We start from the raw sequence: 17,038 nt of genomic DNA, 5'->3' as shown, positions 1-17,038 counted from the left end.
GAGGGAGGACAGCATGGCAGAGAGAGGGTATCTGGAAGGCGAGACAAAAGGAAACCATCGGCGGGTACCATCTGGTGCCCAGGGCCCTGGTGCCAAGAACTGAGGGCACTCCGATGCCAGGGGTGAGGGGAGGAGGCGGGGGAGTTGTTCGAGAGAAGGGGGAGTCAGGGCTAGCCCTGTCTGTGTGTGCTGGGGAAGGGGTTTTAAGCCTGGGAGGTGGAGGGTCTAAGTCTTCCATCCAGGTTTCTGCCTGACCCCGAAGAAGAGGGGGTGTGGTGTGTAGGGATGGATTGAATCTGGCGGGGATGAGCGGGGAGAGTCGGGCTCTCAGCTCTCTGCCCCTTCTCCATCGAGTCCACAAGCTGGCTGTCCAGGGAGCGTCGAGGTCACCCAGCCTCGCCTTCCCCTGTTCTGCAGGGCAGAGTGGAAGGAGGTCTGCTGGCACCCCCAAGGAATAGAAGGCGGTAAATGGGGAGAAAAAAGAGAGGTTGAGCACTTGGAGACGCAAGTAGGGAGCTGTGGAGAGCAGACAGGAGCCATCCACTTCCTGCAAGGTGAGCAGGGTCACCCAGAATCACACCAGAGAAAACCCCACTCACCCCAAGGTGGTTCAGACTCACATGCAGAGAAAGAAGCCGGAGCCTTAAGTAATAATACTTTTAATAAAATTAAGTTCTTAATAGCACATTTAATACATTAACCCTCCCCCTTCTTGGTTTCTCTGTGTTTTGTGCAACATCACTTTGACTTGATTATTCATGGGTCCGTTTTATTCCCGCCTTTATTTTGCTTTTGAAACGTTTTTCCTTGGTGGATTTGTAACGTGTCTTCACTAGATGCCTCAAATTAAGTCTGACCACAATCCTACTCTACTTTCTACAGTGGAGAGACCACTCCCCCTGCCCCAGGGCTGTCTCCCCCCACCCACCCTACCCCACCCGTACCCTCGAGCGGGGAAGGGGAAGCCCTCCCCACCCCAGACGCTACCTTCCCAAACTAGCGGGGTTTCTAGGACAAAAAGAGCAGGGGGGATATCTGTCCCTAGGTGGGGTGAGAAGAGTAAACTGGGGAGAGGGAGTTGTGTGTTTGGGGTCTAGGGCCAGGGAGGGGCATGACAGTCGTTGGTGTCATGGAGCAGGCTCTTCTTGCCAAGAGCCAAGGGGCCTCCCCACCCCCTTGGGTAGGAGGGAGGGGCCCGACCTGATTGCAAGCTGGGGTTGGTAGAAGGCAAGTGCTTAAAAAACGAGTTGATTTCTCACAAGCAAAAGCCAAGCTCCCCAGTTTTCTGTGGGGAGGGTGATGTGCCCTGGGGCCAGGGCACAGTGGATGACCCCTACCTGAACACTTACAGATGGAGGTGCACTAGAACAGAGCATTAGGGTCAGGGTCACCCAAAGTCGCTGCTGCCTGCCCTCCCCCTGCCTTTGTACCCTTGGGGACCAGTTCTCCCAGGCCTTTAAGGACAGCATCTCTGCTCTACCCCAGTGGGTGGGAAGTCCTTCTTGAAATCTAACTTCTATGAGATAATAAAGCACTTTTGCAAAGCTGTAAAGCACAGTGCAGCTTTAAAGGAGAACGATTATTGAGTTGGTTCCTCCACCTGCTGCCATGGAGGTCGGAAGCTAAGTAGAATATTGGGTGGGAACAAGGAAAGGGGACAGACTACCCCCTCAGTCCCCTTGAAGCTCTGAGAAAGAAGCGTGAGCATGTGTGTCTGTTGGTGAAATGACCTACCAGGCTCTTGGATCAATCTGAGGTGGAGTGGATTGAGGTTATACTTCAAGAAGGACTTCCTCAGTTAGGCCTGGGAGAAGTTGCCTCTGGAGGGTTGGAGCTGGGCAGTCTCCACCCTCCCAGAGAACCCCAAGAGGACACATTCGGAGTAAGGGCTGCCCAACAGACAGGAAAGGCCAGGATGGCCAGGCCCTCAGGTACTGGGGTGCAGAGCAGGGGTGCAGGTGAATGTGCTCTCCCTCCTCTGCTGTCCCTAGCCCAGCCCTCCTCTGGTTGAAATGACCACTGTTCATCCTTTCAAAGACCCTGGGAACTGAGCCCCTTATCTATTTGTCCTATAATTTAAAAATCCAAGGATTCTCAGAATCAACCCCAGCAGACTGGAAGGAAGCTCCTAACCTTACCTAGCAACCTGCTCCCACCCTGATACCTGAAGATGGAGTGGCTCAGGGTGGACTCAGCCACTTCCCTCCTCTATTTTCCTTTTCGTTATGACTTTTATACATTCTACTGGACCCAGGGGCCCTCAATGCTACTAAACTTTAAGCTATCTGAATATCATCTACTAAGTAACTAGTAATTCTTTCTCTTTTTCTCTAGGATTATATGAAATAAATTTGAATTATTATTATTATTATAATTATTATTTTGTAGTATTCTTTTCTTTTAAACCCCTCGGTTTCTTTCTTTTTCTTCTCTCTCTCTCATTTTTGGTTAAAAAAACAAACAAACAAGAAAAACTATTTCTCTTAAATCTCACACCTCTCTGAGGGTTCCCGGAGGCCTGCTAGGCCTCAGTTCTGGACTTGCCCTTCTCACTCGCCCCTGGGACAGGGCAGGGGAAGGGGGGGGACACCCCAGGATCCTCAGTCCTCAGTCCTCCAACTTCTTCCTTTCTCCTTAATCCCTTTCTTTGTTTGGCTCTGCCGGCTCCCCCCGAGGGGGAGGGGTAGAGGGGAGGGGGAGCCCCGGGAGTGAAATCCAATCTACTTGCAGGGCCCCAGAGGGACCAAGTTCCCCTAGCCCCTGTCTCCACGATCCATCCCAGGATGCTCCCCCGGAAAAGCAAATGACATTCCTCCCCAAAAAAAAAGTGGGGGGAAAAAGGAACGTAAACCCGAACATATATTAAAAACACTTTTTTAAGATTTAACTCTGAATACAAATGTATTTTTTTTCTTCTCTCCCTACATATATTCTAAACCTTCTAAAGTTTTTTTATTTTTTTTAAGGATCACTTTATCATAAAATAAAATATCCTTTTCATATAATAAATTACCTAATAAAAAGTCTTTTTTTCATATTAGCCCAGGTTCTTTGCTACATTTATACGGTAATAAACGCCTTTATTAAAATAGAATATTAAATTATAAAGAACTGTTTTTTTTTTTTTTTTTTTTTTTTTTTGCTATTTTTGTTTTCTCTCCTCTGTGTTGGTCACCTATCTCGCTCCCTCTCACGCTCTCTTTCTCTCCTCTATCTTGTCTCTCACTATGTGTTTTGCGTTTGTTTCTAGGTTTGGCTCAATTAGTAAGAGTGGGATTGAATTTTCCGAGCCCCCTAGTGTAACAGTCTTCTGCCTTTGTGGGTAGAGTGGAGAGGGGGAGGGGGATCGACAGACAGACATCCCATCTTCCCACCCCCCTCCCCACCCCCCTCGGCGACCGAGGGGTGCCCATTTGGTTTGGTTTCTATTGTACAGACATCTCAGGATGGCTCACATTGGCGGGAAGGAGGGAAGTTGTCACAGGCCAGTGTTCCTGGCTGTGACCTCCTTCCGCTCCCCTCCCTGGCTGGTGGTCTGGAGGGGAAGGCTGAGGAGAGGTGAGTTAATTCACAACAGGAGGAAGGAGAGGAGGAAATCCCCTCTGTACCCCCATCCCTGCACCCCCTCTCCATCCAGGAAGAATGGGACTCTGGAGCTTAAGTGCTCAGAGATCACTTAGAAGAGTCCCACCCTACTATATACAAGAATCTCCTAGGACCCCCGCGGGACTCCCATCCCCCATCCTCTCCTGGCCCGGCCAGCGGAACCCAGGAGGGTGGGAGGCTGGTGGCTGCCCCAGATGAGCAGTAGGGAAGCAGCAAAGGGGGTGCAAGGCCTAAAATCATACATGATTCTCAGAACAGGCCCTGCTGTACCCCAATCCTGCTTGGCTCTGGATTGACCCCTCTCTGAAGACCTGGTCTCTCTCCTCACCCACAAAGAGTGAGACAGAGACTTCATGATTAACGTGCTAATAAGGGTTCAGGTCAGGTCCAGAGAGGGGCGCATGGAGTGGGGCACCGCAGGGGAGGAGGAGCAGCCCCTCCCCCCAGCAGCCTCTCCTATGGCCTCAGGCCCTTTCCTGCTCAAAACTGCAGACACACTACCCTGGCTCTCCCCCTCCCACCACCAGAAAATCCAGCCCAAGAACTGTTCCCTAAATGTAATGCCCCAAGATGATAAAGATGGAGGTTTGACCCTTTATGTAACCCAGTATTGGTCCCCTTCTCAAATTTTCACTGAGAACAGGGATACATTCCATCAAGAATTTGAGGTGTTTCTTTGGAGGAGTACGAGAGAGGGCCTCCGGATGCCAGAAGAGGAATTAGGGGGGACCATCAAATTGTTCTTCCCCCTACTTCTCTCCAGGGGGATGGTGTCCCCAGAGCTGGGGTGGAAGGAGCAGGAGGGAGGGGGGAGAAGGGAGGAAAGAGAAAGAGCAAGACAGGGCTGGTTGTGACAGCCAGCCAGGGGAAGCAAAGAGGAGAGTTGGGGGAGAGAAAAAAGGAGTGAGGAAAACCCAAAGGGAAGAAAGATGGGGAGGAGAGAGTGGAGGGAAAAGCTGCAAGGGGCAGAGAGGAGCACCCCCTCTCCAGATTCCTCTAGCCCAGCTTTGTGGGGATAGATGAGTTCTGAGCCCTTTATTGGTTGACATACTTCCTCCCCTTCCCCCTTAGAAAATCTATCCCGACTTCCAAAAGGGCCCCAACCCCCTTATACTGCTGGAAACCCAGGAACAGATTCCCAAACAGGATACGGCAGTGGAGGGTCTAAAGGGTCGAGGTTGGAGGTCAGAGGTCAGGACCAGAGGGCTTGGGGATTGTTAGAGCACCTCTAGATACAGATGGTAATTCTCCCTCTCCCTTTCCCCATCCCCTCCACAGAGGAAAGGGTAGTGTGACACACATAAGGGTAGGTGGAGAGGGGGTCAGGATACCTTAGCGGCCACCTCTGGCAAAACAAAAGTTTCTCTTAGCTGCTTCCAGACTGAAAGGTGTGTTGAGGTATCAGAGTTGTAACTCTAGTAAAATTTCCGGCCTGGCCCCCTCCCAACCTTTCCAGGACAGGGTGACCAGAGGCTCTGAAAGTGGTCCACCCTCCAGCCACCATCGCCTCCCCTCCCCCCTCCCCAGAGAGCGAGTATCTCTAAGCACCTTGCCCCTCAAATCACTGATTTCCAAAAGGCCCTAGTGGAACACAGCTCCAAGAAGGGCCCCTGGGGAGTGGCCCCAGGAGGCAAGGGGCAGGGGGCTTAGGAAAATATTCGGATGGCTTGCGTGGCTGTGATGTGGCAGACGGGACACTCCGGGTCCGTCCTCTCGCAGATGCGTACTGCACACTCCATGCAGAACAGGTTGTGTCCGCAGGGCACGAGTGCGGCAGTCACCTCACTCTCGAAGCACACCATGCAATCCCGCCCGCCGCCGGGGCTCCGCAGGCCGCCCCCCCCAAGTTTAGAGAAGCCCTGGAGCGGCTCTCCCGGCGGGCGTCTCGGGAGTCCTGCCAGCTCAGGCCCCGCAGAGGCGGCAGGAGAGCGGTGCGCGCCCGGGGGCCCAGCGCGGGCCTTGGCGGAAGAGGAGGAGGAGGAAGAGGCGGAAGAGAAGAGCACCGAGGTGGGCGTGGCGTTCTCCTGGCCCGCCCAGAGAGGGGGGCTAGTCTCTGCCACCCCGTAGTACACGTCCTGCTTGCCCACGCCATAGCCAGGAAACAGGTACCCTCCGTAGCCAAAGTCCCCTCCCTGCTCGCCCAGGCGCGGGGCCTCAAAACCAGAGTCCACTCCACACTCGCCGATGCAGCCCAGACTGTTCTGCCTGAAGGTGGAGAGGGGCTTGCAGCCAGGCGGGTGCACCCGCCAGGCCTCGGAGTAGCGGCTATCAAGCGCGGCGTCGGGGCTCCCGGCCAGGAAGTCGTTTTCATTGTTGTACTCGAGGATTTTGCCTGTGCGGACCGCAATGTGCGTCTCGATCTCCTCGCGCGCACGCTCCACGTTGCCCGGGGCACCAGTGATCTCGAACACCGGGTCGCGGTCCCGGCTTGGCGTGATAATGTACGTGTTGGTCTGCTGCTGGATGCGTTTGATGGTTGCCCCCTTGGGGCCCACCACCAGCCCCACCACGCGGTAGGGCACCCGCACACGAATAGTCACTTGGCCGGGCAGAGCAGGCGCCACGCCAAAGGCGGCGCCCGACTTGTTGCGGGAGGCCCGGATCATGGAGAAGTGCTCAGCTGCTGAGATGATTTCGCGTCGGGCTGTGGCCACGTCCTCCCGCCGCCCGGTCACCATGAACACTGGCTCCTCGCCTCGCACCGGCGTCTTGATGTAGGTGTTGGTCTTGGCCCTCAGAGCCTTAATCTTGCAGCCTGGGACAGGTAGTTAAGGGAAGAGAGAAAGAAACTCACCGGCCAAGAAGGTTTGTACTCAGTCCAACAAGCTCCTGCTCCTACTCAGATACTCAGCCCCCCAGGAACCTCTGTCTACCCTTTGAACCCCGCCCCCCCAATCCACCCTAACCGGAACAATTCACTCATCGTATCTTAAATCTACCCAACGTCTCTGTCAACCACAGATCGCCAAATGTCCCAACTTTCCCTTGAATTCCATTCAGGACCTCCAAATTCATGCACTCTTTGAAATCCTGAAATAATCACTGACCCTCCAGACAAGGTGCTAACCTCAAACCTACTCACTAACTCCTCTCCAACCACGAGCCGTTGCCACAATTTCTCTACTGATTTCTGGCTACTCAAACTTACAAATCACTTAATCACCCCCACCCTGCCCTGGAAATGCAATCTACAATCTGTCACTGACCTTGATCTTTCCTCAGAACTGCAATGGACCCAGCCACCCACAATCTACTCCTCACTTGATCTCCATGCCTTAAAAGTGTCCTCCAGTCTACTCTGGGACCACTGACCCCCCAGCTGCTCCCATGCCTTCCACCCATTAGTGTCTCTCAGTGGGTCCCAAATTCATAGCAAGTTTTCAGCAACTAGTGGAGTGTGGGAGACTGGGAAGGGTCTGAGAATCAGAGTTTCAAGAGGGAAAGGAGGATAATGATGTGTAGTGCCTGACCCCATGGACACTCCTGCCACCCTGTCCCCTGGGGGCAGGAGAGCCAAGATGGGCTGGGGGCTGAGTAGGGTGGGGAAGAAGGTAGGTGTTCTGGACCTGTACTCTTGCTTTGAAGAAGGAGTGGGTTCAAGGTGGGAGGTTGGGAAGAGAGGCAGAAAGAGAAAGGAGAAAGGCCCAGACAAAGAGAGACAAAGAGGGAGAAGGGGAAAGAGAAAAGTGAGGGAGGCTGGGATGGCCACACTGCAGTTTAAAGGTGGCAGACCTTGATGGCTGAGTGGACAAGCCTCTCTCCTCCTCTCCCACTCCCCTCTCCCTGCCCCCAGCTTCACACAGAACCTCAGAGACTCACATGCTTTCTCGAAGCACACATGCTACGTGTGTGAGTTTGCGTGTGCGCACACACACACGAACCTAGGAGCCGTGATGCAGTGTGCCTTTATCTAAGTGATACTTGTGGTGCAAGCCTAATGTACACTTTCACATACTCCTCTGTCCCATACACACAGATTCCCTGCGTTTCAACCTTTCATCCATCCCACTCTTCCATCCCCATCATCCCCAGCACACAAGCAGCACATTCCTATACACACCTGCCCACAACTTTGGTTCCCATTCACATTTAGACACGTTCACACCCCTCTCCAGATACACATTCACCATTCCCTTCCTCACTCCCCAACCAACGCCAGTGGTCCTAGTTTTCTGATTCTGCCCCAACCCTCCAACCACAGGCCTGGGGTGAGCTCATCTTTTTTCCCCTCTCCTTCCTCCACTCCAGATGGCTTCTTCTCCAGATTGGCATGTGGGAGGAGAGAGTGGGTTGGGGGCAGCTCTCCTCACCTTCAAGAGACCTCAGGAAGGAGAATTTGCTCCTCCCTTTTTGTCTTCAGACCTCTTGGCAGCTGAGAAGTCCTACCTGTTGTCAAGCCCACATCCTTGCTGCTTTAATGTCAGTCAGTAAATGACTGTTCTATTTGTGAGGCATGGAGGGTTAAGGAACAGTGAAGCCCCTTCTCCTACAACTTCTAATCGCATGGCATCTGATAGGCATCGGCGTTCTGGCTCTAAGTTTTGGGCCCATAAACTTACGCGAGAGCTAGGTGTCTTTAGGGATTGGAGTTGGGGTGAGGAGGACAGGCCGGGTATAAAACTAAGGAGAAAAGCTAGAGGCCTGGAGGTGCAGAACTGGTGGTGGACCTCGTCCTGGGTTTCACAACCCTGAAGAAGCATCTCTTGAAGGGAAGACCCAGTTGGCTTCACCTTCCTAGAGGTCAAATAGAGGAGCACGGACACTGCAGCAGGAGGAGGGAGGTTAGACAAGAGAAAGGACTTCCATTTACTTAAGGAATGAGGGAGAGGCTTATCTTCTCTGAATAGGAGAAATCCCCCTACTTTTATGAGAGACAGGCCCATCTGATGCGGAGGCAGAAGAGGAAAGAATGACTCCATGAAATTCCGGGGCCTCCCAAGACCACCCCCGCACCCAAGAAAAGATATCAGTGTCCCCACCCAACTCCAGGGCTCTGGGTCCCTAGTTTCTGGCAACAAGAGGAAATCCAACTTTTAAAACCAGAAATCTCAAGAGATGGAGTGCCCAGGAGGATGAGGGCTATGCCTGGGAGTGGCATCTTCCCCTCCTCCATTCTGGATCTCCCTGCAAAATCCCCCCAACCCCCCACACTTCTGGTAGATGAGGTGAGATGTGGAGTAGGGGCCCTCCTGGCTTGCCTCCCCTCTTCCCCGGCCAGCAGCCGGCCTCCTCCCTCACTCCCAGCCGGAATGCAGCTCCTCTATTGTTCCCCACTGTGGGACAGCTCCTCCCCTGCTCCTCCCCCACCCCACACCTCCCCAGCCCAGCCCCCTTGCAATTTCCAAATCCCACCCCCCAACTCCCCTTTGGGAAACTGGGAGAGGGAAGGGTCCCCAGGATCCCGTCTGCTCAATCTGGACCCTCACCAACACTCCCACCCCCACCCGCCCAGGGATGCTGGAGCGGAGGAGGGTGTGGTATCAGACATACTACACTGGATTAATTCTACACCCACACCCCCCTCCCCCCAACAACACACCCAGACACATGCCCTCCACCAGATCTCCAGGTGAAGGTTTCTTACCCCCCAGCATGCCCTCACCCACTCTGTCCTACTCTCTCACTACCAGAGACCCCTCTCCAGGCCTCTGGCCCCTTGCCGTGGCCAGCCCAGAACAAAAGCCTGAGAGGGAGGAGGAGAGGTCCACACCAGGACGTGGCACTTCATTGGAGGCGCCCCTTCCAAAACCCCATAGACCATTCAACTTTGGTGTGTGGGTGACCACAGGACTCCCTCCTCCCAGCAGCCCCCCTTTCCCACCTCACCCCCAGGCTGGGACCCTCCCATGAGCCACACCCCCTTCCATTCCTACACTCAGCCCAACAAAGAGATAGATACTCAGTCTGGCTTCCCAGGCCAGGTCTCCCCCAAAGTCTGTAACTCCAGGCGGCTGGGGGTCCCAGGGGTGCCCCCTCCCCAAAACCACTAGCAAATGCCGGAGTTGGGGCTTCTGAGTAACTCTTTGCACATTCCACCAGTTTTTCTGTCTACGAGTGGACACCCCCTCCGGACAGCCTCCCCGGATTGGAAGACCGATCCCCCTCCCTTTTCCCTCTCTCCACGAGAGGATATTTCTTTGTCTAAGGGCAGGGCCCTGGGGGAGGAAGGATCTGGAGAACAGTCCCAACTGGCGGGGTGGGGGTAGCAGGGAACTTTATGGCACTTGGAAATCAGGGTAGGGGGCGGGTCCCCCTTTGTGGGGAAGGGACAGAGCCAGAGGCGGGCAAGAAGGGAGGAAATGAACTTTCCGTGGTAGGAATGGCGTGCCCCCCACTCCAATCCCTCTCCGCGGTCCCGGCGCCCGCTTACCTTGCCTGCCCACGATCTCGGCCACGTGCTCGGAGGTGGGCACGGGTACACACTCGGTGGTGTTGCTGCTGCCCTTCAGGCGCAGCTCGGCCTCTTTGTAGAGAGCGCAGAGCTTGGCGTCGCTGGCCCCTTTGGGGGCGGTGGGGGGTTGGGGCGTCTGCGCCGCGGGGGCCGCCGTCGGGGCTGCCGGGGGCGCCGCGGGCGGCGGCGGCGGGGCCGGCTGCGGGGGGGCGGCCGGCTGCGCGGGGGCGCCGCCCCCCCCACCTCCCCCGTCCTCGCCCGCCGTGGGGGCGGGGGGCTCCCCCAAACCCAGGAGGCAGAGTTGATCGAGAGCCAGCTGAAGGGCGCGCTCGTCTTCCAGCAACCCTCGGTCCTTAGCGCTTCCCCCGAAACATCCTAGTTCTCCAAAGCCCCCATTTCTTTCCATTATTCCAGATACCACTAGACTAGGCATGGCGAAACAAAAGCTGGGGGAGAGAGAGAGAGGGAGAGAGAGAGAGAGAGGTGGTGGAAGGGAAAAGAGGAGAGAGGAGGGGAGGGGAGAGGAGAGGAGGGGGGTGTGTGGGGAGGGGGGAACAAAGAACTGGGGAGGGGGGAAGAAAGCGAGATAGAAAGATAGACCCTCCCCCTAAGCCCCCCTCCCCAAACACCCTGTAACCCGACTCCCCTCGCCCCAGCCCCCAGGGTGGGGGTGGGGGGAAAGAGAAGCAAAACCAAGAAAGCAGATCTCCTCTCCTCTCCGGGGGTGACGGGGGGCGGGGGGCTGCGGGATCTCTGCCCCCACCCCTCCCGCCTCAGTCCCGGGAGTCTCTAGACCCCACCGTCCAGACGCCCCCTTTAGGCTCCCGCACCGAGCCCCAGTCCAGGAGCGGCGCTCAGTGGCCCCCAATAGAGCCCAGCCCCTTCCAGCGCTCAAACTCTTTTGTTTTAAATGAACTGGATGGAGCAGCATGGAACTGACGGGAGGGGGGCGCGCCGGGGGCGCCCGGGGCATGCCGGGAGTTGTAGTTTCCCGCCCTCGGGGGCGCGGGGACGAATTCCTTGACCCGAGGAAGATATGGATGCGCCTTCGGTCTTTACCCGCGGCTGGGAGGCGAAGCTGGGGGTGGGATGGAAGTCAAGGTCCCTCATTTTTCCAAGAGGCGGGCACCAGGAGAGGAGTCAGTGTACAGAAACGGAACGTGTTGAAAAAAGGCTAATGGAATGTGCCCCCCTCCCAAGGCAGGCTCCTTCCCGATCCGGGCCGGTCTTTGGTCCCTCTTTCTTATGGTAATGAGGTGGGGGCGAGAGGGCGGGGAGCGGTCCCGGTTGGGTCACTGCGGCTTTCTGTCGCTCTCTCTCTCTCTCTCGCTCGCTCTTTCTCCCCTCTTCCCCCTCCCTGCCGCGCTCCCTCTCCGCTCTCAGCTCCCCCCTCCCGCTCTCCCAGAGTCGATCCCGGCTCTGGGCCGCGGGGAGAGGTTCTCCGCAGAGCAGACAAAGCCCGCAGCCGCGATGCGGGGAGAACACGGCTCTGCGTGCTGGGGGGGCCGGGATGGGGTGCCGGGTTGGAGGGTGGGACCCGTTGGTAAAAGACGGGGTCCCCTCATCCCCAAGCGGCAAGCCATCCCCCCTCGTCCCCTCCCGCTCCCCCAGTCTCGGAGATCTGAGAGGCACCGACTGGGAGGTGAGTTAGTTAACATCCTTCTGATCAGTAGAGGGGAGCTGGGAGGGCTGTGGAGAGATGAAGTGAGGAGGATGAAGGGGTGGAGGGAGAGGAGAGAAGTGGGGGGACAGAGAGTGAGGAGGCAAGTAAGTCTTAAAGGCATGATGTGACTTAACAGTTTCGGGTGAGAGCCAGGAGCTTTGGGTGTGACAGAAGGAGGAAAGAGAGACTGGATGGAATGGAGACCCAGACTTCTTCAGGCCTGGGCCATATATATAGCTTGGGGGTGATCTTCACCATCATCCCACTTTGTCTCACCCACCTCTCCCCATTGAAAACCCATTAATTAATTCAGCTCCTTTGACTCTGGAAATTTGGTGAAAGTAAAAATCAGTTTTTAAGGCATGAATTGGACAGTTGGGCACTTTTAGGGGAGTTTGTGGAAGTTGGAGTGTAATGCAATCTTTTCTCCCCTTACCCCATAGCTTCAACATTTCTTTTGTTACCCTTTTTATGCCTGGGTCTTTCCCAGTAGGAGAAGGGATGGCACTGCAGCTTGAGGGCTTGAGGTCAGACTTTTAAGAACTTCCCAAAAGAGTTTTATAAGAATGGGGGGGGGTGAGCTACAGTAGTAAGGTGTCCTTTTCTGGAGTGCCTTGGAAACCAAAAATCTGAACTAGTTTGTGAGGTAAAGTCCTGCTTGGAGGCAGGGGAACAGAGGAGATGACCTCAGAGACCAGGCACTGTGAGGCCGTGAGGGCTGAGCTGCAAACCCAGTTCCCTAAACTGATTCTTGGAGAGAGTAAATTTGCACACCAATGGGAGGGTGGGAGCCAGGGTGCAGGATCTCAGGAGGGGTTGGGGGTTGGCGCACTGCGGGGCTCTTGCTTCTTTGCCTGGCAGAAGATCCAGGGAAGGGGAGCCGTGACTGAGAAACCCCGGAAGCCCCCGGAATTGGAGAGGGGTGCCCTCTGGATCGAGGATTTAACATAAAGTTAACAATAAACCTTCTTGGATTGGGCGCTCCCGCCCTAAGCAAGAGTGGGCGAGGAAGAATTGGAGAGACATGGCCCTGTGGGAGTGGCTGTTTCCTGCTCTTGTCCCCTCTCCTTCTGCCCCAGGAACCTGGACTGGGGGAACCAGGAGCTATGGGGAAAGCCTCCTACTCTGTGGACCAGGTGACTGTTTTTCACATGAACAGAAATCGCAAACAGTTGCATAGGATGGATTGTGTGCCAGGCCTTTTTGTCACCAGCTGGTCTGAGCCTTCCTGTCCCCTCTGAAATGAGATTCCCCCTAGACACCCACTCCTGAATCGGCCCTGCTTCCACTTTCCTCCCCACTAAGCTAATTAAAGCAGGAGGTTAATGACCAAAGAAGCCTTGGGGGTTTGGCCAGGGAGGAAAACAAAGGACAGAAACAAGTGTGTGCTAGTGGGGAGGGGACAGCTGCTGAATGGGAAGGGACAGAATAAGGGGCAGGGTAGGGGAAGCGGCAGTCCCTGCTGGACCCCCGCTCACTGATCCAGCAAGGACTAATCAGCCCCCCTGGGTGTGTTCATGTACCATGGGTCCACCCTCAGGCTCCCACTGACTCCAAATATCCAAGGTGAGAGAGGCAAACGTGAACCTGGCACCTGGAGGGCAGGATGTGTGTGTGAGCGCACTTAGGTCTGGGGCTTGGCTGTGCACATAGAGGCATGTGCCTGCAGATTGTGCGGGGTACGTCCACCCATGGGGTGGGGGGGGGCCTGCCAGAGTGCCCAGTGGCAGCGGAGCCTGGCGATGGGCACCTTGAAGAGCCAGGTTCTCAGGAGGTTTTTTTTTGGCTGCAGGATCTTAGTTCCCTGGCCAGGGATTGAACCCATGCCCTTGGCAGTGAAAGCTCGAGTCCTAACCACTGGACTGCCAGGGAATTCCCTCGGGAGGGGTTTTGATGAGTCCTTCCCTCACTCCCAGAGGCTGGTGCCGTCCTTTGTTCAGGGGACTCCCCTCCTCCACTGACATTTGTGCTGGCCAAGCTAAGTTTCTGTCCAGGGGCACTCCTTTTCCTCTCTCCCCCTGCCTGCCCATTCTAGAATTAGCCCCATGAGGGCTGAAGGCCTTACTTAAACAATTTTGCTTGGAAATAGGTAGCTATGCCCGCCCCGCCCCCCCAGCCCTCACTCTGCCCATGACCAGAAAGGTGTGTAGGTGGCATATCTCTCCCCTTCAGGACCTTGGAGGACAGGACTGTGGGTCTCATCTTTGTCATTGTCTCCCACCCTGGTCCCCCAGTACCTAGTACACGGCCCTGCCCAGAGCAGAAGCTCAGTAAGGGTGTAGTGAGTGTAACCTCGCATTCCAGCCTTCATGATGTAAGAGGAAGGAGCAGACCTCTGGAGCCAAACATGCTGGGTGCTAGTTCTGCCCCTTGAGCAGTCAATTACTGCTGAGCCTCGATTTCCTCATCTCTCAAATGGAAATAATAAGCCAAGTTCCTAGCACAGTGCCTGGCTCATTTAAGGTGTTCAGTCAATGTTAGTTTGGGGGCCCTGGTTGCTCTCCCCTGGCAATTGACTTTACCTAGACTGTGGTCTTCATTAATTAATTTTAATTCATTCATTCAGCTAACTACTTCCTATTGAGCTCTTAGGTTGTGCCAGGCACTGGAGGAGATCCTGACCCACTGTGAGTCATTTGAAGATAGTTCTAGATCTAGACTTGCAGAAATAAGATCATCCCAAACAAACAGCAGATAAATCCAAAAATAATTCCTGTTGAGCACTGGAGTGCAGGTGAACTCTATATGTCTCTAGCACACACACAGCCTCAGGCCTGAGGAACAAAGGACCCTGTGGAGTCGTTGAGTTGGCTGTATGAGCGTGTGTGTCTATGTGCAAGTGTATCTGTGTGTGTGTGTGTACACACAGGTCTGGCTGCAAGGCAAGAAAGGTGACCCAGTTGAGAGTGGGATGGCCCAGAGCTCGAGTGGAGGCTGAAAGACAGGAGTAGGATGGGTGATCCAGACTGTGCTTATCTGTGTGTGGAGCTGTGTCCCTTTTCTTCTTCCAGCAAACCTGGGCACCTATTATTGCTGTCAAGTACCAAGGGTTGGGGCACAAACCTAACACCTGCCCCTCCCCTGCCCTATTCTCAGAGCCCCCAGGGAGGGAGGCAGACACAGGAGGCTACCACCAAGGTTGCCCTAGCAAGCTGGCTGGCCCTTTAGAGGTTATCTCAGCCATCTCCCTACTCCTCTCGGGATGCCTTCTCCATCTGTCTTAATCAGCTGAGCCTCCCCTCTCCTGTGCTTTATGGGGTTTATGTTTTCTTTTCTTAATACCCCTCCCTTATGGGAAGTCTGCCTTGTGATCTAAACACCATTCTTCCTGCTGAGAGCGCAGCCAGTTTTCTCTCTGTTGCTCGAATACACTCAACTCATTAATTTCTTTCCTTCTTTCTTCCTTGCTTCCTTCCCTCCCTCCTTCCTCCCTTCCCTCCTTCCCTCCTTTCTTTCTTTTTCTTTCTTTCTTTATTTTCTTTCTTTCTTTCTTTCTTTCTTCCTTCCTTCCTTCCTTTCTTTTTCTTCCTTTCTTTCTTTCTTTCTTTCTTTCTTTCTTTCTTTCTTTCTTTCTTTCTTTCTTTCTTTCTTTCTTTCTCTCCCTCTCTCTCTCTCCCTTTCTTTCTTTTTCTTTCTCTTTCTCTTCCTTTTTTTCTTTCTTTCTCTCCCTCTCTCCCTTTCTTTCCGGCCACACCACATGGCTTGTAGGATCTTAGTTCCCCGACCAGGGATTTAACCCAGGCCATTGGCAGTGAGGCAGTGAGAACACGGAGTTAACCACTGGACCACCAGGGAATTCCCCTCAACTCATTAATTTCAATCAGTGACAATGTATTGGGTAAAATTCTCTAGGACACACAAAAGAAGTAACAGACTTGATCTCTGCCCTCAGCAAGACACAGAAACTAGCCTACATGACCCAGAGAACATGGACAAACAGGATTAAATGTGAGGGCAAAACAGTCTTTGGTACTTGGAGGGCTACAGAGATTGGAGAAGAGAGGAGGTCTCTCTGGGTCCTTCCACTGTTGTGGGCCCAATCTCCAAGGGCTTTGGACCTGGACAGACAAACACCTCTCTGCTCCTCCCATGGGACCACTCCAGCACTCCCCCTAGCAGGTCCCCTGCACTCTCTGATTTCCCTAGGGAGAGCAGCTCAGAGGGGCTGTGGCAGAACTAGGGTCCCCCAGGACAGCTGGCTGACAGGGCCCCCCTGGGATTCAGGGCCGGACCCAGGTGTCCGGGAGGCAGGTGATACCAGAGCCGTGACAGTTGGTCCCCAGATTCCTCACCCAGTGGCGCCAGCTCTGGTTTCGGGCTGAGGCAAGGGAGGGGGAGGGGCACCTGGTGCCAGGCAGGGCTGGGTGTTCTCCTGGGGCAGGGAGAGGGCGGCAGTAAACATGCCCTTGCTAGGTTGTTGGGGAGGGATTTTTCCAGTGTCCTCTCTGTGCCAGGCACTGTACTGGATACTAACAGGGGATACTGAAGCATAAGACACAATCTGGCACAGGTGAATTAATGGATATAAAAGACTGTATAGAATGTCATAGGTGGACTAGAAACTGAATGAATGAATGAATAGATTCACCAGTTATCTAATGGCCTTGTTTTACAGCGAGGAAGATTGAGGCCCAGAGAACTCAGGTCCTATGACTCTCTTGTGCCTTCTGTTCCATCATGCTTCCTTTTTCAGGAAAGGGAAGAGGAAGTTAGAGAGAGAGGGGTGGGAAGAGGGACTTTCCAATTCCTGAGTTTCCTTATTTCCAGGCTCTCTTCTTGGTGTTTACAGACTTGATCTCATTTAATCCTCTTCACAACTCTGTGAGGCTGGAATTGCCATCTCTGCTTAACATCAGGGACCTAAGGCTCAGAGAGGTTAAGTAACTTGCTCAGGTCACACAGCTGGTAAATGGACACTCCAGTGTTCAAAGCCAGATCTGTCTGACTCCAGAGCCTAGGACCCCAGAAGTGAACAGTGACACCCAGTGAGTAGTCTGGAGGCCGAGGAGAGAGTGATCACTGAAGTTGGACCAGGAGAGGCTTCCTGGATCTGGAGTCCCTGAAGTATGAGTGAAGTTCATTCAAAGGGAGAGGACTGGAGATTGATGTCAGAGGTGCCCAGGAGGCTTGCTGGTTGGGAAAGTGGCCTGCTTGCCTGGATCCTGAGGAGCGCCAGGGATAGGTGGAGGAAAAGCACCTTTGAACTTTGGCCACGAGGTGGCGCTGCAGGCCAGCTACTGGGAGCGGCTCCAGCGTGGGCTTGCACACTAGGACCCAGAGGTTTCTTCCCTGCCAGTTAGGGATCCACGCCCAGTCCTGCCTCCTCAAGTGTCATCTCAAGCTTCCACCTTTCCCTTTTCTGGAGGGGCATCCACCAA

The 17,038-nt window shown here is 54.5% G+C and overlaps 1 protein-coding gene across 1 annotated transcript; it reads right to left on the bottom strand.

Annotated features, from left to right (window-relative positions):
* Window positions 1-643: 643 nt before the first annotated feature.
* Window positions 644-11,245, bottom strand: MEX3A (mex-3 RNA binding family member A). The gene is made up of 2 exons (XM_082355582.1): window positions 9,977-11,245; window positions 644-6,361 (listed from the first exon to the last, which is right to left on the bottom strand). Exons 1-2 carry the CDS (start codon window positions 10,428-10,430, stop codon window positions 5,253-5,255), a joined length of 1,563 nt encoding a protein of 520 aa, XP_082211708.1. The 5' UTR covers window positions 10,431-11,245; the 3' UTR covers window positions 644-5,252.
* Between the last annotated feature and the right edge of the window lie 5,793 nt (window positions 11,246-17,038).

Source organism: Balaenoptera borealis (genome assembly GCF_965194805.1).
Source record: "Balaenoptera borealis genome assembly, chromosome: 1".
Classification (NCBI taxonomy): Eukaryota; Metazoa; Chordata; class Mammalia; order Artiodactyla; family Balaenopteridae; genus Balaenoptera; species Balaenoptera borealis.
Note: the sequence above shows the minus strand (reverse complement) of the source record. Positions and strands in the feature narration are given on the sequence as shown.

Bases quoted from the DNA above. Each gene is read 5' to 3' on its own strand.
- MEX3A (XM_082355582.1), bottom strand. From the start codon at position 10,430: ATGCCTAGTCTAGTGGTATCTGGAATAATGGAAAGAAATGGGGGCTTT. The intron at 6,362-9,976 runs GTAAGCGGGCGC...TACCTGTCCCAG, and splicing joins CGAGATCGTGGGCAGGCAAG to GCTGCAAGATTAAGGCTCTG.